This window comes from Rhinatrema bivittatum, chromosome 7 (genome assembly GCF_901001135.1).
Source record: "Rhinatrema bivittatum chromosome 7, aRhiBiv1.1, whole genome shotgun sequence".
Taxonomy (NCBI): domain Eukaryota; kingdom Metazoa; phylum Chordata; class Amphibia; order Gymnophiona; family Rhinatrematidae; genus Rhinatrema; species Rhinatrema bivittatum.
The window spans coordinates 91,121,999-91,145,159 of NC_042621.1; the positions used below are offsets into that span (position 1 = coordinate 91,121,999).

Consider the following 23,161-nt stretch of genomic DNA (forward strand, 5'->3'; position numbering starts at 1 on the left):
GGCAGGGCCAGCGGCACGAAATCTCGCGGGATGGGGCAGGCCTGGCCATTATGTCACCATCTTTATCTAGTGCCATACACTCTCATTCTTCCATCTTATGTTTAGACTTCTCGTTTTTGCATACAGACACCTAAACATATTCTTTTTAACAACCTGCTTACTACAAGTTGATTTAGATCATTTGGAGTCGGTTTTTCCTATAGCCTTATTATCAGAGCAATCTAACTCCCCTCTTTAAATGGCTATCCCCTTTGTGGATATCCTGCTCTGAACTATGTGGCTCTAAACTGCTGTTGACTTTTTCCACCTTGATCTAGTTTAAAAGCTGCTCCTTTTTAAATGATAGCACCACTCAGGTTTACTCCAGCAGTAATCTTGTTTGATATATTGGCTTTGAGACTTAAAGGGAAAGCCTCTAAATTATTTATTAGGAAAGCATGTTTAATGGACAAAAACAAGTATGCCAAATACAGTCTAGGGTTTTTCAAAACATTTTAACACTTCCCACCCTGCACCCCCCCCCCCCCCCCAATATATATAATCTCTTCACAGGTTATAATTTGGGACAGCGCACTTCACAGTATATTAAGTTATATTAAAAATATCTCCCCACACTAGGGGTAGTTAAGAACTTCACAATGAGCTCTGCGAGAGAGAGAGTGAGTGTAATTATTCTAAATTTCCAGTAACCTCTTTTTCTAGCCAGGTGTTTCCAGTGATTCAAGCTTCTTCCTTTGCATTAGATCACGGGTGGCCAATTTCAGCCCTCAAGAGCCACAAACAAGTCTGATTTTCAGGCTTTCCATAATGAATATGTATAAGAGATATTTGCATACAGTGGAGGACTGGTGTTGGCCACCCCTACATTAGATTATGCAGTAGATTCAACAACCTCCAGAAAAAAAAAAGGAGGTTCAGTCTCTTTCCAATCCCATAAAATCCCTTTTATGTGTGCTTATGATAATTGCACATCAGGTGATTGTTTATATTTTTCTTGGTTCTTGGTTTCTTCAAACACAAATGTTAATATCAGCAACTGGTTTCCATTTTGGTGAAAGTAGAATCCATCCCGTCAGAATAAACTCCTTCCTTCCTAAAAACATTCTCCAGTTCCTAATGGGCCACGCGGGAACACGCATGTTATAAAATCCAGGGTCGGCGCGCGCAAGGGGGTGCACAGTTGTGCAACTTGCGTGCGCCAAATCGCACAGCCTTCCTCCATTCTCTCCAAGGTCGCTCCAAAATCGGAGCGGCCTCAGAGGGAACTTTCCTTCTGCCCCCCCCCCCCCCCACCTTCTCCTCCCTTCCCCTAACTAACCCGTCCCCCGGACCTACCTAACCCCCCACCCTTACCTTTATCCTATAAGTTGCTCCTGCCTCCGGGCAGGCGTAGGTTGCGCCGCTGTGCCTGGAGGCTCCGGCCCTGCCCCTTTTTTCAAGCCCCGAGACATACGCGTGTCCTGGGGCTTGTGTGCGGCGCCGAGCCTATGCAAAATAGGCTCGACGCGCATAACCCCCCTGCGTGCGTAAATCCAGCCGGATTTACGCGCACAGGGCTTTTAAAATCTGCCCCAATGAATATAAAGCCTTCCTCCCTGCACCATTGTCTCTCAGTCATGCATTGAGACTTCAATATTCAGCATGCCTCTGGGGTCTTGTGTGTGGAACTGGGAGCAATTTAGGGAATGCTAACTTAGAGGTTCTGAATTTTAGTTTACTATCTAGAAGCCTAAATTTATCCTCTAGAATCTTCCTCCTGCACTTTCTATGTCATATTAATTCCCATAGAAGGCTACTTAAGGAATGTTTTATCATAAATTTTAGCCTACTAAGTCAAATATTGTTTCTTAAGCCAAATTTTATTTTCTAAGTGAAAAAACTTGTAAAAAGCTTTTTTGAAAGTTGAAATTATGTGAGAGCAGACTTTGCTTTTGTGCATTTTACTGTTACTAACATAAGGCTAAGAAATGTCATTTCAGCTGTTCAAAAGCTGTAATTTATATATGCTTTCTATTTTCCAGAGCAGTTCTAATTGGTTTGGTATCACTAAGTTCATACTGTACATCCTATTAATATTTTAGGATGACTAAAAAGTTCCTGCGAGACCACTGCAAACAGCAAAAGTTATATTTGACTCCATATTTGAATGACACCCTGTACTTACATTTTAAAGGTAAGACTTTACATATAAATATATTCTGAAACATTGTCTCTGATTGGAGGATAAAGAGACATTCATATATTTTTCACCCTTGTGGAATCCTTCATATTGACACTGAGCATCTACAACCCACTGCATTTCAGGTAAGACTGTACTGTAATGAGGGCAATTATTGAAAGGATTTCCTTGGGTAAATAGTTGTTTATCTGTGGGGAAAAAAAACAACTTTGAAAATTGCTGTCCCCTCCCTTCCCGGGGGAAAATTCACACACTGCCCACAGCACACATACTTTTTTTCTAGGGAGAACATAAGTTTTTACTGAGAGTTTTTGCCTCTACAGCCAACTTCTTTTCATATTCTCTCTTAGCCTGTCTTATCAATGTCTTACATTTAACTTGCCAACGTTTATGCTTTATCCTATTTTCTTCTGTTGGATCCATCTTCCAATTTTTGAATGAAGATCTTTTGGCTAAAATAGCTTCTTTCACCTCCCCTTTTAACCATGCCGGTAATCGTTTTGCCTTCTTTCCACCTTTCTTAATGTGTGGAATACATCTGGACTGTGCTTCTAGAATGGTATTTTTTAACAATGACCACACACATTTTTTACTTTTGTAGCTGCTCCTTTCAGTTTTTTTCTAACAATTTTTCTCATTTTATCAATGTTTCCCTTTTGAAAGTTTAGCACGAGAGCCATGGATTTGCACACTGTTCCTCTTCCAGTCATTAAATCAAATTTGATCATATTATGATCACTATTGCCAAGCGGCCCCACCACCGTTACCTCTCTCACCAAGTCCTGTGCTCCACTGAGAATTAGATCTAAAATTGCTCCCTCTCTCATTGGTTCCTGAACCAATTGCTCCATAAAGCTATCATTTATTCCATCCAGGAACGTTATCTCTCTAGCGTGTCCCGATGATACATTTACCCAGTCAATATTGGGGTAATTGAAGTCTCCCATTATTACAGGCACTACCAATTTGGTTAGCTTCCCTAATTTCTCTTAGCATTTCACTGTCCGTCTCACCATCTTGACCAGGTGGACGGTAGTATACTCCTATCACTATAGTGTTCCCCGACACACAAGGGATTTCTACCCATAAAGATTCAATTTTGCATTTAGTCTCATGCAGGATGTTTATCCTGTTGGACTCTATGCCATCCCGGACATAAAGCGCCACACCGCCTCCTGGATGCTCCTCTCTGTCATTGCGATATAATTTGTACCCCGGTATAGCACTGTCCCATTGGTTATCCACCTTCCACCATGTCTCTGAGATGCCAATTAAGTCTATGTCATCATTCACTGCTGTACATTCTAATTCTCCCATCTTACTTCTTAGACTTCTGGCATTAGCATACAAACATTTCAAAGTTTGTTTTTTGTTTGTATTTTCATTCTGCTTTTTAATTGATAGGGATAAGTTAGAATTTTTTAGCTCAGGTGAGTTTTTAGTTACAGGCACTTGGCCTACTTTTCATATTAGTGGAACCTCACTGTCAGGATGCCCAAATTCTAATGCTTCATTAGTATCCTTTGAAGATACCTCTCTCCGAACCATGCGCTGCTGAGCGACTGTCGGCTTTCCCTTTTGTTCTAGTTTAAAAGCTGCTCTATCTCCTTTTTAAAGGTTAGCGCCAGCAGTTTGGTTCCACCCTGGTTAAGGTGGAGCCCATCCCTTCGGAAGAGACTCCCCCTTCCCCAAAAGGTTCCCCAGTTCCTAACAAAACTGAATCCCTCTTCCTTGCACCATCGTCTCATCCACGCATTGAGACTCCGGAGCTCTGCCTGCCTCTGGTGACCTGCGCGTGGAACAGGGAGCATTTCAGAGAATGCTACCCTGGAGGTTCTGGATTTAAGCTTTCTACCTAAGATCCTAAATTTGGCTTCCAGAACCTCCCTCCCACATTTTCCTATGTCGTTGGTGCCTACATGTACCACGACAGCCGGTTCCTCCCCAGCACTGTCTAAAATCCTATCTAGGTGACGCGTGAGGTCCGCCACCTTCGCATCAAGTAGGCATGTTACCAGGCGATCCTCTCGCCCACCAGCCACCCAGCTATCTACATTCCTAATAATCGAATCACCAACTATGACGGCCGACCTAACCTTTCCCTCCTGAGCAGTAGGCCTTGGGGAGATATCCTCAGTGCGAAAGGACTGATATGTGAGTTATCACCTAAGTACTGGCTATGTATACAGCATACCCTGTCTACTCACTATCTATAGTTTCTCTACAGCTCAGCAACCCTTGGATCATGGTTCCAGTACCTGAGGGACTTCAACCTTGCCGGGCATATAAGCTCACTACTGCCACCTCTGGTGGTTCTACTAACCTGTCTAATAAAATAATTATCTGTGTCTGTCTCCATACCCAAGCCTAGCTGGTGGTCCCTCTCAGGGTATCCTCCTGGGGGCGCTGTCATCTGCCATCGGCCCAAGGATCCACCATTCTACATTCTACTGCAGCTGAGTGCCCTCTCCAAGCACTCCGCTGATAACAGATTGTTATCTACTCCCTCTACAGGAGCTGAGCTTATCAGATGGCTACTCCCTAGCAGATCCATTACATATTGCTTACTCCGCCCATGGAGCATAACAGTTTGCTAACTCGTCCTTCACTGGAGACGTATTCAACAGATTGCTAACTCTTCCCTTCTGGAGGAGCGATTCATACAGATTGCTACTCCCTTCTGCTTGCTCCACTCATCAGCATAGCAGATTTATAACAGATTCTAATAACATGTTCACAATCACTTATACACACACACACTCATTCATACATGCTAACTCTCATTCCTCATTCTCTGACATGCTCACTTACATCTTTACTCCTCTCATTTTCCCACATACACACAGTTACACACATGCTCGCTCCTCGACCTCTTCCACACACACATGCCAACTCACCCTCACACTTCACACCCATGCTCATTCACACTTTCACTTCTCTTCCTCCCACATACACTCTCACAGACATGCTGTTTCCCCTCCCCCTCTCTGCCCTTGCACACACCCATTCACATATGCCCTCCCTCACATACACACATATATGCCCCATCACATATATACACACATAACCCTCCCCCCCCCCCCCCCCCCACACACACACACACTCACTACCTCTCCCCATCCCAAACTCACCAATAGCAGCAACCTACTCCTGCGGTTTTGGGTTTTTTTTTTCACATTAATGATTATGCCCATTTTATGTGCTCAACAATGTACATGAAACAAGATTGGGCAGTGCTACTGTGGTCAGTGCGGCTGGGGCATAAGGTACCATATCCTCCTTTCCAGAGATACCTGCTATTTTTAATCGTTGGTTGCTATTTATATTCAATTTTAAGGTAACAACATTATTGGTCACACTGACAGAATTCAATTTCCCACATATTTTGCCTTGTCCGGACACAGCCATGGACATGGGAGTGAATGGCAGAGAAAGAATCAGCCTCTGCTGCATAAATGCGCTTTCCTTTTGGACTGGGTCATAGAAGCAAACCTGTTCTTTTTCCCTAATGTCTGCATATCAGTACCCTGAACCGTAAAAAGTGAGGGCTGTCGTCTGAATCCAATTCCCCTTTTTTCCTCTTCCTGCCATCGATGCAGAGAGCGATGCTGCAATTGCATCAAAATCATGTAAGCTAATTGGTTAAGGGTAGTAATTCCCATGCCTTCTGTTAGGGTAGTAGCTGCTGCTCCAATGTGGTTACTCCCATGCACCCGTGCACCCTTTACTTAATTTCCAGCTCTAACCTTTACGGATCCACAGGGTTTATCCCATGCCTTTTTGAATTTGTTTACTGTTTTTGTCTTCACCACCTCTTGCAGAAGGGCATTCCAGACATCCACTACCTTCTCTATGAAGAAATATATCCTGACATTGATTCTGAGTCATTCCTCCTAAAGTTTCATTTCGTGACCCCCTAGTTCTACTGTTTGCTTTCTTACAGAAAAGATTTGAGGAACATGCATCATTAATACTTTTCAGGTATCTGACGGCCTCTGTTAAAGCTCCCCTGTGCCTCCTCTCTTCCAGGGTATTCATACTTAGATCCTTCAGCCTCTCCTCATAAATATTCTGATACAGACCCCACACTACTTTGGTTGCCCTTCTCTGGACTGCCTCTGTCCTCTCCCTATCCTTTTTGAGATACGTTCTCCAGAATTGAACACAGTACTCTAGGAGAGGCCTCACCAAGGACCTGTACAAGGGCATTATCACCTCTTTTTTTTCTTTCTGGTTATTCCTCTGTCTATGCAGCCCAGCATTTTTTTGGCTTTAGCTATTGCCTTACCACATTGTTTCGCTACCTTCAAATCACCACATACTATCACCCCAAGATCCCTCTCGCAGTCCGTGCACATTAGTCTTTTACGCGGTCATCATATGCAGCTCTTTTGGATCACCGCACCCCAGATGCATGACTCTGCATTTCTTGGAATTGAATCCCAGCTGCCAAGTCTTCGACCACTCTTCAAGCTTTCTTAAATCACTTTTCATTCTCTCTACTCCTTCAGGCATGTCCACTCTGTTGCAAATATTAGTATCAACTGCAATTAGACAAACTTTACCTTTCGCAATGTCTCTCACAAAGATATTGAACAGAACTGGTCCCAAAACCAATCCTGTGGCACTCCACTTGTTATGGTTGTAAGGTGCTGGAGTGGATTCTTGGGTACTGTGGTGATGGCCACTCCCATGGGGAGGAGCCCCATGAGGAACCGCAGTACTAGGCTACAGGGGCGGATTGTGGGAAAATAGTGGCCCGGGGGATTTTTCTCCATACTGGCCCATGGATACCCAATTACACATACAATTTGGTGAGTCACCAAATACAGAATAAAGGGACCATAAAATATACACAGAAATGCACAGACAAACTGAACTGGAAATCACAACAAGTTAGACTGTATGTAATGCAGCAATGGAAAAACAGAAAATACCATTATTCCTCATAAAACATTACCTGCTATTAAGTTCATTTAGAGAATAGCCACTGCCATTAGCAATGGTAACATGGAATAGACTTAGTTTTTGGGTACTGGCCAGGTTCTTATGGCCTGGATTGGCCACTGTTGGAAACAGGATGCTGGGCTTGATGGACCCTTGGTCTGACCCAGTATGGCATTTTCTTATGTTCTTAATAAAATCAAGAACTATAAAACATCACAATAGGAAAATCATACTAAAAATATATATTTCAAAACTGCAGATGAATAGAACCTCCAGTAATTTAACTCAGGGAAATTTTCAAAAATTTGTATATAACACAAATAAAATATTTCAAAAAGAGCAGACATCAAATAATATTCAATAATTAAAGCTAATAAGGATTTTAAAAAGCCCCTGCTGTCCCCTTCTGTGGGAGATCTTGATTTCCAGTCACACTGATATTGTCGAGGATTAAGAACATAAGAAAATGCCATACTGGGTCAGACCAAGGATCCATCAAGCCCAGCATCCTGTTTCCAACAGTGGCCAATCCAGGCCATAAGAACCTGGCAAGTACCCAAAAACTAAGTCTATTCCATGTAACCATTGCTAATGGCAGTGGCTATTCTCTACGTGAACTTAATAGCAGGTAATGGACTTCTCCTGCAAGAACTTATCCAATCCTTTTTTAAACACAGCTATACTAACTGCACGAACTACATTCTCTGGCAACAAATTCCAGAGTTTAATTGTGCGTTGAGTAAAAAAGAACTTTCTCCGATTAGTTTAAATGTGCCCCATGCTAACTTCATGGAGTGCCCCCTAGTCTTTCTACTATCCGAAAGAGTAAATAACCGATTCACATCTACCCGTTCTAGACCTCTCATGATTTTAAACACCTCTATTATATCCCCCCTCAGTCGTCTCTTCTCCAAGCTGAAAAGTCCTAACCTCTTTAGTCTTTCCTCATAGGGGAGTTGTTCCATTCCCCTTATCATTTTGGTAGCCCTTCTCTGTACCTTCTCCATCGCAATTATATCTTTTTTGAGATGCGGCGACCAGAATTGTACACAGTATTCAAGGTGCGGTCTCACCATGGAGCGATACAGAGGCATTATGACATTTTCCGTTTTATTCATCATTCCTTTTCTAATAATTCCCAACATTCTGTTTGCTTTTTTGACTGCTGCAGCACACTGTGTGAGAGAGAAAGGTTATCCTCTCTCTCTCACACATACTCACATGTCCATTCTCTCTCACACATACACTGTCACATACATACACATTCATGCTCTTATATCCACCATAACCTCTCACTCTCACTGACACTGACACTCTCAGGCTCTAAGACACTCTCTTCCCCTCCACACACAAACTCTTACTCCCTTGGATTTTCTCATACACACTCGTGCTCTCACACTCACTGGCTCCCTCACATACACACAAACATACCCAGGCAAGCTCCCAGTCATTCTCACACACACACACTGACCCCCAGGCAGGCTCCCATTTATTTTCATACCACTCCCTCCCCATCCCCCAGGCATGTACACATTCATTCTCACACACACAGACCCCCAGGCAGGCACCCATGCATTCACACACATATACCCCCAGGCAAAGTCCCATTCATACACATGCACACACTAAAGGCAGACCCCCCTTTCTTTTGCCAGCAACCTCGGAACCCCTCTCATTCCTCTGCTGCCACTGTCACTGCTGCCACATGGCTATTGGGGAGGTGCCGATTGCTGCTACTGACACTGAAGCCCATTCTGCTGCCTCCTCTGTGCAGGCCCCATGGGCTTCCACTTTCTCCATGCTGATCTCGTATATTGTGAGATCCACATTGAGAAAGTGCTACTCTTGTACATTACCAAAGATTACATGTGCCAATCACTAAAAAGTAAATTTTTTTTTTTTTTTGCCTTTGCTGTCTGATCTTAGTTTTCTAATTGGTTGGTCACAGGCTTTTTTTTCCCCCACATTCCCTTTCTTATTTTTTTGCCAATTCCTTTTATATTGTCTTTTTTTCTGTTTCTTTTCTCTCCATCTTCTTCACTCAAACACACAGTCAGGTTCTCATTCTCACATGCATTTCTCTCTCTCTCTCTCATACACACAGGCTCTCACTGGCACATGCTGTCTGACTCTCACACACACAGGCTCTCTCTCACTCCCACATGCTGTCTTGCTCAAGCACAGGCTCTCATTGTCACATGCTCTCTCTCATACAATCATTCATACACACACACAGGCTCTCACTGTCACATGCTGTCTCTCTCACACACACAGAGGCTCTCACATGCTGTCTCTGCAAACATTCAGATCCTCACTCCCACACACAGTCTCTCAACTCAGCTCATACACGCACGCACACACACACACTCTACAGACCCTCAGCCTCTCTCTCACCTCTGGGCCTCCTCTTCGCGGGTTGCCGCAGGATGGGCTATGCAGCGGCTCTGATCTTCTCGGGCCGCAGCGGCCCTGCTATCGGGCCTTTTCCTCTTCTCGGGCCGTTGCGACTTGGGATTCGCGGCAGCCCGTAAGCGCTGCTCCTCTTCTGCACACGCTGATGCTCTTCCTCCTTCCTGCCCATGTGGCTTCGGCAACGTTTACTTCCGGGGCTGTACAGGCAGGAAGGAGGAGGAGCATCAGCGTGTTTAAATGCGATCTTTTTCTTCGGGCCGTGGTGATGTGAGCCTCACCACGGCCCTGCCGATCTGCCTGTCGCAGCGCTGCATGAGCCTCCCTGTGCCCGGGGGCATTGGCTCCCCTTGGAATACCACTGCTTGTGGCTCTCCAGGCCCAGGCCTAGTGCTTCCACTGGCCCTGCCCGCAGGTTTCTCTTTGGGCCGCAGCGCCAGCAGACCCTCTTCTTGTCTTTGGCCGGGAAGTTTTTAAAAAAAAAAAACAAAACAAATCACGTGATGGGAGCGACCGGCCCACCGGGGTAAGCCCGATCCCCCGATAGGCCAATCCGCCCCTGCTAGGCTAGACTTTATACACGCAGACACAGAAAATTTGTGTTTATTGTACAGCTTGGTGGTGCTGTCCGAGGGGCGAACAGTAGTGAAGGTAGCCCAGCAGAGGTAGTCCAGGGGTCCTCAGCAGAGGAGGCCAGTCTCACACTCAAGTAGATGATAAGCAGCGCAGCGTAGCAGGGACAGGTCCCGGATGTAGACACAGAGTGCTGAAGCTGAAGGTGAGACAGAATGAAGCTAATACTCGCTGAAGCTGTATAGTTGAAGTCCTGGCAGGCAGAAGTAGATCAGAGACAGGCACCAGATTAGGGAGAGAAGGCCCGTGAGGTGTGAGTACCCGGTTTCCCAAAATAGGTACCTGGAATAGAGCAGAAGGGCTCCGAGAAGCGAGTACCCAGGTTAGCGATGCAATACCCTGAAGGGCAGAGAGGACTTCCTGCGGCAGCTAGGAAGCGGCAGAGCAGCTTAGACCGGAGGCAATCCAATCCGAAATATGATCCTTGCTAACTTAGTTTGTTAGCAAACGAAGGGCAGGCTAAATACCAGGATGTGATGACGTCACTCGGAGGGGATGCCCCCGAGGTTCCCGCCATGATGTGGATATAGGCGTGGGTGGTGTACGCCCTCAGGAAAATCATGGCGAACACCATCACCTTTGCTGATCGGGGGACGCCGGAGAGAGTGGCATGAAGACGCGGCAGCAGCCATCTTCCCAAGGCTTGAGGAGAGAAAAGGAAGAAAGGTGAGGCACAGAGGTCGAAGCCATCTGAGACTGACGGACGCAACAGTACCCCCCTTCAAAGGGCCCCCTCCAGACCCCTCTACCTGGTCTCATTTTTGAGGATGCGATCGATGAAATTGACGAAGCATCTCTTTATCCATGATATTAGCCAATGATTCCCAAGAGTTTTCTTCTGGTCCGTATCCCTCCCATGACAGAGGTGTTCCCAAACTCTGCCTCTCTTTCTTACATCAAGGATGGCATCAACCTTGTATTCGATGTCTTCTTCTGCATCAACTGGGGTAGGTTCAGGTGTCTTGGTGGAAAACTCGCTAAGAACAAGCGGTTTCAGCAGCGAAACATGGAATGCATTATGAATCTTCAAAGCTGGTGGGAGTTTCAGACTACACGTGAGTGAGCCCAACCGTCGGAGAATAGGAAAGGGTCCGACAAAACGAGGAGCAAATTGAGCAGATGGAAGCTTAAGTCTCAGATGTTTGGTAGAAAGCCATACCTTATCGCCAGGCTGGAATTCAGGAGCCTTGCTATGGTGAGCATCTCAGCCTTTCTTTGCTCTTTGTCCTGCTTTTTGTAGCATCTCTTTAGTCTTTCTCCAGAACTGCTGTATATCTTTGGGAGTAGATTGAGCTGCCGGGGACGAATTGGAAAGTGGAAGTGGTAAATGTGATAAAGGTTGTCGTCCGTAGACCACTTCAAAAAGAGTAGATCCAGTAGATGATGCTGGATGCGAATTGATGGCAATTTCAGCCCAGGGCAACAGTTCAACCCAATCATTCTGTCGTGAACTGACATAGGCACGGAGGAACTGTTTGAGAGTTCTATTCATTCTCTCAGTTTGGCCATTCGACTGGGGATGATACGCAGAGGTGAAGTCAAGTGTGATATCAAATTTCTTACACAAGGCTTTCCAGAACTTTGCTGTAAATTGAACTCCTCTGTCAGAAACTATATGTTTAGGCATGCCATGTAGGCGAAAGATGTGACTGATGAATAACTTAGCAAGTTCCATGGCTGATGGCAAACCAGGGAGAGCCACGAAGTGAGCCATCTTCGAAGATCGGTCAACTGTAACCCAAATGGAATTGTTACCTCCGGATAGTGGCAGGTCCACCACAAAATTTGTTGCAATATGGGTCCAGGGCTCATCCTGTGCTGGCAAGGGTTGAATCAGAGTTATGCTTTGCGTGCCTGAGCAGCAGTTCCCGTGCAACTGTTTGTATGGCTTCAGTTCTGTTTTTTCCTGCACAGCTACCAGGATCTTCTCTCTCGCACTTTTTCTTCATAATTTTTTCTCTTCTCTTCTCTTTTCTTCACTTTGGTAAATCCCCAAAAGCACTTTTAAGTGCTACCATAGCTCCAAAGACCCCAGGCTTCAAGAATTGCCAATGTGGCAAAATTATGTCCGTCACAGATGGGCATAAATATTGCTACTTGTGCCCCGGGCCAGACCATGACCAGACATTCTGCTGCGACTGTAGAAGGATGTCCCCAAAGGCCCAGAGACAGCAAGACGAAAAGATCGTCAGGCTCCAGGAGCTGGAGGGAGCCTCCTTCGGCTCGTATGCCCCAACTCATAGCTCCATGCAATCTTTTTCGGGCAGGGGAGCCCAAGAAACCTGCGGGGTAGAAGCGAGCATCATCATTGGAGCCGACTTCCAGGAAGGCCCAGGTAGGAAAGCCCCCTAGAGAGCCAGGAGGTAAGGGCGTGGGAGATAAACTGCGAAAGGGCCCTACTGTGTCAAGCGAAATGGTGCAAAATATGATAAGCGGCCATACACCGCATCCATCGAAGAAGAGTGTGTCGAACCCGGAGCAACATGTAGTTTTGACGCCCTGATGAAGCATGATGCACGACGCATGGTCTGGAACGACGCACTGTGCCCAACATAGAGTGTCGCACAACATGGAGCGTCAGAAGTATGCACCGATTGAGGCAACACCGACGCAGACGGTATTGGTGCATGTGTCGACGAAGAAGTCCCCTCCGAGGTGAAAGTCAAAGGACAAATCCTGTCATCACGAACCAGCCCATTCAACGCAGACAATGAAAGCAGCCTAGCATACTCAAGAGTGGAGGCTCTAAGGAACCGTGGCAACTGGTCCCTCAAATAATATTCATCCCGAGTGAGCTTGAGGATTCTGTGGCTTCGGAGGTGGACATTCTGCATGTCTCAGAAAGGTCTTCTTCCTCCTCAGCGATGGGCAGTGTCCATATGGGGCTTTCTGAACATAAGAAGCAGCTGCCTTATCTCCAGGAATCATTAATAAAAAGACGAAGGACATATGGTGCGGACAGGGACCTCTCTCGGCAGGGGAGAGACCCAGATTCATCTATTTTGCTGTCAGCAATCCCTCCATCTAAATCTAAGAGGCTATTAGCTCAGGGACAGGCCAGGAAGTTTCCCTGCCTCTGCAGAAGAAGAAAAAATGTTCTTCTACTAGTCCTCAAATAGAAGTTGCAGCCTCTCAGACCATGTCACAGATAATGGGAATCCTGCACTCCTTCTTTGTGACTCTTCAGAGGGGTCAACAACCTGTACCACTCATCAGAGAAGGCCTTATCGTCACACTCTATTCCCTCTTCTCCCCCACGGGACATTACGGTGGACGATGATGCAAGTGGTGATCTAAGCTCCACAAGCTCAAGACCTAGGCAAGAGCCGGTATATTTTTCTATACCCTCACCAGGTTCGTCCAGAGCTATACCTTCGGAACCCCAAGATGCCCTGCCTGAACCGTCTTCGCCTCTGGAAGACTTTTCTCATTCTAAATTCATTGAGAAGGTGGGATCTTTTTAAAGGTAGAGACCAAGAAGTTGCCAGATCCCAGGTTGGAGTGCATGGGATTCTTAAAATCATTGATGTCCCATCGGAGCTGAAAGTAACCAAACGAAAGTAGATCAGTGATATGGAAAATTTTATTAACACAACATGTGGAACACAATTGCGACTCTGGCCGAGTATTTTAAGTACTGACTTCCAGTTTGTCGAAATGCCGGTTGGCGCATAATTGAGATTCCTTTTGTAAGTCGAGTTAAATTTTGCACCTGCTGCTGAATTGAATCTCTTTGAAAAGTACGGTGTGAATAAGCACTCAATAGGTTTTGCTCACCATAAGAAAGCAGTCCCTGAGTCAGCCAGCTCGTGCGGGTGAAACTCGGCCAGAGTCGAGCAATTGTGTTCCACATGTGATAATAAAATTTTCCATATCAACGATCTACTTTCATTTGGTTGCTTTCTTGCTATGTTGGATCGGCTTCCGTGTTGCTTCTTGGGTGTTGCGAGCGTCGCTGCTCGATGCCCTCACTCCGCCCTCTTTACCTCTGTGGCGACTCCCTCCAGGTCTGATGGATGGCTGGCTGCCACGGCGTCTCCATGCCATCTCCCTCCGGCGTCCCTGGACCGGCTTGACACTGCTGATCCGCCATGTTGCCTGATGACCTAGGGCGCGCGCTCTGATTGAAGTACCAGCAAGGGCGCGAACCTCAGGGGCATCCCCCTGAGATGACGTCATCCGCTTCCAGTATTTAAAGGTCTCTATTTCGCTATCTGAGTTAGCAAGGGGTTGGGTATGGGAATGTGTCTTGCTGCCTACGGACTACTCCCCCAAGCTACTCTGCCTCCTCAGACTTACCAGAGGTACCCGCTCCTCGGGGGCCTCGCTCTTTTCTTTACTTTCAGATTACAGATAGGAACCGGTACTCTCTCCTCGAGGGCCCATGTTCCTGGACACTCTGAAGATTCTCTACTGCCTGGAAGCTATCGCTGCTACAAACAATTGTGAGTTACCATCACTCTCTCAGAGCTTTCTCCATACTCAAGCCTAGCCGGTGGTCCCTCTCGGGATATCCTCCCGGGAGCGTGGTCATCTGCCACCGGCCCAGGGATCCACCCACAACTATATCAGATTCATTACAGATTGCTAACTCCTTAGCAAGACGATATCTGAGACACTACAAGTCTGCCAACTCCTCCTTCCTTAGGAGCCAATAACATCAGATTGTTAACTCCTCGTGGAGAATACTACAAATTGTTAACTCCGCAGTCCAAATAACAGCAGATTTACATCAGATTGCTAACTCCAGTGGATCTGGCTTACAATGGGATGTTGTTAACTCCATGGATCCGGCACATCTCTCTGCCTTGCAGGCTATACCGGGCCTGGCCCAACGCATCTCAGAGCAGCAAGAAACTTTTGAGAAACCTACTGTAGCATTTCATCAGCTACACACAAAAGATATAAGGCACAGCTTCTAATCAGGAAGGTCAGTTACAGGAGGTAACTTTAAAGACTGCTGTACCACTGGCTACTCCTATTCGCTTTTCCAGAGAAATCCAGAAGACCCGGGGCTTTCTGAACCAGTGCTGCATGCACTTCACCTTACAGCCAACTTTATTTCCCACGGCTCTTTCGAAGAACACCAAATCCTGTCATACTTGGATGGAAGAGCCCTGTCGTGGGCATCTACCTTGTGGGAATGCAAGGACCCTATTTTGCAGGACATAGAAGGATTTATGGACTTGTTTAAATCCGTCTTTAATGATCCTGCTCGTATTTCTGTTGCCGGTTTTGCTTTGGTGGACTTGAAGCAAGGCAACAGATCACTGGCTGAATTCGCTATACAATTCAAGACTCTTGCAGCGGAACTTCGCTGGGACCCTAAATGTCTCAAGACTCTCTTCTGCAGAGGCCTGGATACCCGCTTAAAGGACGAGCTGGCCGCTCGCCAGACACCTGACTCGCTGGACGAATTAATAGCCTTGGCCACTGGGATTGATCACCGGCTCCGAGACAAGGTTAAGGAACTCCGGCCTAAGGTGTTACCAGGTTTGAAACAGGCTAGTACTACTCGGATGGTTCCAGTAACTTCTACTGCTGATAAAGATGAACCGATGCAACTTGGTCGTGGACACTTGACTTTCAAGGAGAGAAGATTTCGGAAGAAACGTGGCGTGTGCATGTACTGTGGTCAGCCCAGCCATGATGTCTTTACATGCCCCATTTGTCCGGGAAACGGACGCGCCTAAGTCCTGCGGGAGGACTGTTCTTGGGCCATGCTGCGTTTTCTCCTCCGCCCTCTCTTCCAGTCTCCGTGATCTGCCAACCGGCTACGGTTCAGACTCCTGCCCTGATGGACTCAGGGGCAGGAGGCAACCTTATTCTCAGACATCAAATTAGAAGATCCTTTATTGTATCACAACTTGAAGTGGGCTTTGGACGTTCCTTTACATCGCCACTTCTCCTGAAGATCTCAGTGACATCCACGGCAGTTCAATTCATGGCTGCTGATATTCATAGCGCCTTCTAAGTTCACCTTGACTTAAAGGCGTTCAACATCTATCCGCATTCACGGATTATAAACTTAGAGATATCTGTCATGTTCCATCCATTCGGAGGATGTGTCTGATGAGCCACAGCACATAATACATCCGAAGAAGATATCTCTGGCAACCAGCTACTCTGTTTCCGCTGGTAATCACACCATCTATAGAAGTGGATTTTGGACGTACCCCAACATCGCTACTTCCGCTGAAGTCTCATTGACATCCATAGCAGCTACTTATTACTGCTGAATTCTACTTCATCTCTCATCCAGCAACTTCTACTGGAGAGACATCTTTAGAAGTGGGTTTCGGACGTACCCCAACATCGCTACTTCCGCTGAAACCTCAGTGATGTCCATAGCAGCTGCTTATTACTGCTGAATTCTACTTCACCTCTCATCCAGTAACTTTTACTGGAGAGTCATCATTAGAAGTGGGTTCGGACGTACCCCAACATCGCTACTTCCGCTGAAGCCTCAGTGATGTCCATAGCAGCTACTTATTACTGCTGAATTCTACTTCATCTCTCATCCAGCAACTTCTACTGGAGAGTCATCTTTAGAAGTGGGTTTTGGACTTACCCTAACATCACCACTTCCACTGAAACCTTCAGTGACGTCCACAGCAGCTCAATCCATTACTGCTGATATCATCAATAACACTCTGCAAGATTCTTCCAAGTCTCAAGATCCACCTGTCATCAGTGCAGAAGACTACTTAGAAATTAAGATCAAAGAGATTCTGGATGTTCGTACAGAGGTAAGACTTTTGAATACCTTCTGATTTGGGAAGGCTTCGGCCCCAATATAATCTCTTGGGAGCCTCAGACAAATATCTTGGACAAAGAGATGCTTCATCAGTTCCACCTTGCGCATCCTTCCAAACCTAAGCCTGGTACCCAAAGAGGAGATTGCCCTTTGATGGACGGCTGGCTGCCATGGAGTCTCCATGCCGTCTCCCTCCAGTGTCCCCAGACAGGCTCGACGTTGCTGATCCGCCATGTTGCCTGATGACCTAGGGCGTGCGTGCGCGCAGATTGAAGTACCAGCAAGGGCGTGAACCTCAGAGGCGTCCCCCTGAGATGACGTCATCCGCTTCCAGTATTTAAAGGTCTCTATTTCGCTATCTAACTGAGTTAGCAAGGGGTTGGGTATGGGAATGTGTCTTGCTACTCTGCCTCCTCGGACTTACCAGAGGTACCTGCTCCTTGGGGGCCTCGCTCTTTTCTTTACTTTCAGATTACAGATAGGAACCGGTACTTGCTCCTCGAGGGCCCATGTTCCTGGACACTCTGAAGATTCTCTACTGCCTGGAAGCTATCGCTGCTACAAACAATTGTGAGTTACCATCGCTCTCTCAGAGCTTTCCCTGGAACCAGGTACTCACTCCTCGAGGGCCTAAACCTTTCCAGCTCCTGAGCTTCCTTGAGATCTTATGTGAGTTTTGTCATCTAGTTCTGTTCATGAACTCTGCCTACTCACTTTCTACAGTTTCTCAACAGCTCAGCCATCCTGGGATCGCTGTTCCAGTACCTGAGGGACTACAGCCCTGCTGGGCATATCAGCTCACTACTGCCACCTCTGGTGGTTTCAAAAACCTGTTTAATAAAAGAACTAATGTATGTCCATACTCAAGCCTAGCCGGTGTTCCCTCTCGGGATATCCTCCCGGGGGCATGGTCATTTGCCACCGGCCCAGGAATCCACCCACAACTATATCAGATTCATTACAGATTGCTAACTCCTTAGCAAGACGATATCTGGACACTACAAGTCTGCTGACTCCTCCTTCCTTAGGAGCCAATAACATCAGATTGTTAACTCCTCGCGGAGAATACTACAAATTGCTAACTCCGCAGTCCAAATAACAGCAGATTTACATCATTGGGACCATCGGAGCCGACTGCACTCCCTTCACATTCGGTCCTGGATGCCGTCATGGACAAAGTGTGGGAGTCGCTTTTTTCCACTCCCTCCACTTCTCAAAAGTTGGACCTGAAGTTTAGGATGCAAAAATCCTTTCATTATGGGCCAGTCCAACTACCTCACTGATCAGTGGTGGTGGACTCTGCAATGAAACGACCCAAAAAGACTAGGCTGTACTCAAACATGCCCCCAAGTAAGGATAGCAAATACCTTGATAATTTTGGCAAGAGGGTATTCCAAAATGAGATGCTTAACACCAAGATTCAACAGCATCAATTTTATATCACGCAATAATTCTATGAATACCTTCAGGAGTTGAAATCGGGAGTTGATCAGTCTGCCGACAACCAGACATGTACTCAGGTCATAGCAGACATACAGGAGGGCTTACGGCATCTGCTTCACACCATTTATGAAGCATTTGAGACATCAGCTAGGACATCAATAGCGGCCAGAAGGATGGCCTGGCTGAGGTCCAGTGCAATCCACAATGACGTCCACAAGAAGCTAGCGGATCTCCCTTGAAAGGGGGACAATTTGTTCGGTGATAAGCTTTGGGAAACGGTTTTCCCAGCTCACGGAGCAGAGTGCTGTGGTCTCCTCCCTCACATCATCCACAGAGCAAGCTTCTGCTAAACAGTTCTATCTGACATATAAGAAGCCCTTCTACCAAAGGCGCTCATACAGGCCCTGTTCGTCCTACCGATCCCCACCCTATCAACCACAGAGGCAGCAGCCACAACAGACTCAGACCCGAGGATGCACCAGAACTCAGCACCCTCAAAAGCAAACTCAGAGCAACAACCAGAATTTGCAACAGTCTTTTTGAAGTTGACTCTGCCTCAGCTACAGTTGGCAATTGGTGGCAGGCTCATGTCTTTTTCCCATGCCTGGACCCCCATAGCATCAGATCATTGGGTTCTCAGCGTTGTGTGGAATGAATACAGACTGAATTTTCGTAAGGTTCTGATATTGCCCCACCTTATTCCATCCTTCTGGGGGATGAAGGACAATGTACTTCTCCAACAGAAAGTACATTCGTTGTTCCAACAACAGACGATCCAAGTGGTGCCTCAATATTAACAGAATCATGGATTCTATTCCCAATACTTCCTCATTCCCAAAAAGAGCGGAGGGTTGCGGCTCATCTTGGACCTCTGAGCCCTCAACAAATTCATTCTGCGAGAGAAATTCAAGATGACTTCTCTCAAATCCATTCTTCCTTTTCTGCAACCCAACAACTGGATGTGTTCCTTAGATCTCAAGGATGTCTATTCCCACATTCCGATGCACCCATCTTCCTGGCACTACCTTTGTTTTCAAGTGAACACTCAACACTACCAGTACAGGGTCTTCCGTTTGGCCTGTCATCAGCACCCAGAGTATTCACAAAATGTTTACCTGTAGCTGTGGCCCACCTACACAAAAGGGGGATAAAGGTTTTTCCCTATCTAGACAAATGGTTGCTAGTGGCCTCGAATTTCAAACTGCTCCACTGACATCAGACTCAAATGATAACCTGCCTGGAAAATCTGGGCTTCATCATCAGTTATGAAAAGTCAAGCCTCAAGCCCTCTTGAACCCTTCAATTTACAGGGGCGGTCATAAACACCAACATTTGCAAAGCTTTTCTACAAGCATGTTGCAAAACCAGTCAAATCCCACAATTTGTCAAGTTCTCACAGTATTGGGGCATATGGCAGCAGCAATGTATGTGGTCCTTCATACTCACCTTCACATGTGTTGGCTCCGATGGGGTCTCAGGTCTCAATGCGACCACCCAATGTTGTCGAGGATGGTTGTGACTCAACCGATGATCCCAGACTTGGAATGGTGGCTATCACCCTTGACCCTAGAGTTGGGGGCACCGTTCCGACAACCAGCGCATCAGATAGTTATGATGACAGACGCATCCACAAGGGGCTGGGGGGGGGGGGTGCATGTGCTATACCTAAAAACACAAGGGCTTTGGTCCCCAAAAGAAAGGACTCTCCAAATCAATCTTCTGGAGCTACGAGCTATAAGGAACACCATCTATACCTTCTCCCATCTGCTAAAGGAGAAGAGAGTATTGGTCTAAACGAACAATCAGGTGGCCATGTTTTATCTAAACAAAGAAGGTGGATCTGGTTCCAAGATGCTTTGCAGGAATCAGTTCTGATTCTAGAGTGGGCACTGGCACACCTGCCAGTGATCAAGAACACAGAAGCCGACAGGCTCAGCAGAATCTTTCATCCCCATGAGTGGGAGCTGCACCAGGACGTAGTACACTTCCTGTTCAAAAGGTAAGGGATACCTTGCATAGACCTTTTTGCAACTGAGTCCAATGTGAAACTGGCAGTTTTGTCCTCTTTACCCAAGCAATCAAAGAGTTGCTCAGGATGCATTCCTACTTCCCTGGGAAGGAAGCTTGTTTTATGCATACCCTCCAATTCTGCTAATAGGTCAGGTGATTCAGAAGTCATCATGGAAAAGTCAGATCTCATCCTCATAACACTGACTTGGCCCAGTATGCCTACCTTGTGCATCTCTCCATACAGCCACCAATCCCTCTACAAAGCAGAGTGGGCTTTCTGACGCAAGAAGATGGCACGCTCCTTCATCCCATACAAGGCTCGTTATACTTGACAGCCTGGAGATTGAAAGGGAAGTACCGAGTCATGTCCCTCTGCCGATGGGAGTACAGGACATTCTCATCTCCTCCAGAAGGCTGACCATAAGGAAGAATTATGTGGGTAAATGGCACAGGTACCTACCTTAGTGTGCATCAGTATCGATCAACCCCTTGGGATCTTCACCGGAACAATTGCTGGAGTTCCTGCATTTGCTATACTCGTCTGGTCTGGCAGTATCATCCATCAGAGTACATCTCAGCGCCTTAGTGGCATACCATCCTTCCATTCAAGGGACTTCAATATCCATACATCCCTTAGTATCTCATTTCATGAGAGGTGCTTTGAAACTCCATCCTCCAGTCTCAAGCCTGACGATTCCTTGGGACATAAATCGAGTGTTGGAATCACTTATGCTTCTGAATTTTGAACCAATGCAAACCGCTTCTATGAAATTTGTCACGTGGAAGGTATTATTTCTAGAAGCAATAACCTCAGCGAGGTGAGTCAGTGAGCTTCAAGCGCTAATCCACTATCTACCTTATTTGCAATTCTACCATGACAAGTTCACCTTGTGGACCCATCCGTCTTTCCTCCCAAAGATGATATCATCTTTTCATCTGAACCAGACAATAACTTGACCAACTTTTATGAATCAGCTCCTGTGGAGGGAGGAGTTAGCAATCTGTTATGGAACGGCTCCTGTGGAAGGAGGAGTTAGCTATCTGATATGCTCAGCTCCTGTAGAGGGAGTAGTTAACAATCCGTTAAGGTATAGACTGCGGAGTTGCAATCTGTAATGAATCTGTTGCTGAAGGCTCCTGATGGGGAAGGAGTAACAATCTGTTACCAGCAGAGTGCTTGGAGGGGACACCCAGCTGTAGAGGAATGTAGATAGGTGGATCCTTGGGCCGATGGCAGATGACTGCGCCCCCAGGAGGATATCCTGAGAGGGACCACCGGCTAGGCTTGGGTATAGAGACAGACACAGATAATTCTTTTATTAGACAGGTTAGTAGAACCACCAGAGGTGGCAGTAGTGAGGTGATATGCCTGGCAGGGCTGAAGTCCCTCAGGTACTGGAACAGCAATCCCAGGATTGCTGAGCTGTAGAGAAACTATAGATAGTGAGTAAACAGAGTACGCTGTGTTCATAGCCAGAGCTAGATGACAAAACTCACATAAGGTCTTAAGGAAGCTTAGTAGCTGGAAAGGGTTAGGCCCTCGAGGAGCGAGTACCTGATTCCAGGGAAAGCTCTGAGGGAGCGATGGTAACTCACAAATGTCTGTATCTGTGATAGCTTCCAGGCAGTAGAGAATCTTCAGAGTGTTCAGGAACATGGACCCTCGAGGAGCGCGTACCGGTTCCTATGTGCAATCTGAAATAAAGAAAAGAGAGCGAGGCCCCCAAGGAGCGGGTACCCCTGGTAAGTCCGAGGAGGCAGAGTAGCTTGGGAGAAAAGCCGAAGCAATCCCCTTGCTAGCTCGATTCGTTAGTGAATACTGAGACCTTTTATATTGGAAGCGGATGATGTCATCCCAGGGGGACGCCCTTGCTGGTACATCAATCGGAGCACGCGCGCCCTACGTCATCAGGCAACATGGCAGATCCGCAGCGTCGTGCCGGTCCGGGGACGCCGGAGGGAGACGGCAAGAAGACGCCGCGGCAGCTAACCGTCCATCAGACCCGGAGGGAGTCGCCACAGAGGTAAAGAGGGCGGAGTGAGGGCGTCGAGCAGCGACAGACGCAACACCAACAATCTTTCCCAAACCACATGCATCCAGAAGGGAAAATCTGCTTCATACACTAGATTGCAAAAGAGCCCTAGCATACTATAAACAGAGAACCCATTCATCTAACAGACATTCGCTCCTTCCATCCAAATGTTCCTGGGTTACCAGTAACCAAAAGAACGTTAGCCAACTGGTTAACCAAATGTATTCATTTTTGCTACTCTTTTCAACTGGAGCGCCTCGACACAAAAGTTAAGGCGCATCAGCTAAGAGTTATGGCGACCTCTATCACCCATTTTTGCAATGTACCAGTTCAAGACATATGTAAAGCGGCAACTTGGTCCTCACTGCACACCTTCACATCTCATTACTGTTTCCAACAGCAGGCCAGATCAGATGCGACTATGGGATGGGAATTACTGCATTATGCCACTGGCACTTAGAGATGTCCACTGATTACCGGGATTCTCTGCACACTGAGTATCTGCAGCATGACCACAAGAATCACTGTCACCTAATGTCTTATCAAATAATGTGCTTCGTCTTTTCTAGCTGGGAACTCCCAGACAGCATGGCTAATTCAGCCTGCTTATCAAGGGGAAAAAAGCAAGTTTGCTTACCATAAATGGTGTTTTCTGTAGCTAGGATGATTTAGCCATGCGTCCCCACCCTCCTCCCTGGACAATCTTTAATCTTTTCTATCTGCACTTATTCCTTCTTTGCTGTTCGCTGC

At 46.6% G+C, this 23,161-nt stretch overlaps 1 protein-coding gene across 3 annotated transcripts in view; it reads left to right on the plus strand.

Moving 5' to 3' along the window:
• The window catches only part of DNAAF1 (dynein axonemal assembly factor 1), a 288,119-nt gene that overhangs the window by 63,152 nt on the left and 201,806 nt on the right, over positions 1 to 23,161 (plus strand). For all 3 annotated transcript variants that reach the window (XM_029608670.1, XM_029608669.1, XM_029608671.1), the window contains exon 4: positions 2,082 to 2,173. In XM_029608670.1, coding sequence (XP_029464530.1) covers positions 2,082 to 2,173 — 92 coding nt within the window. The remainder of the gene's footprint in view (positions 1 to 2,081; positions 2,174 to 23,161) is intronic.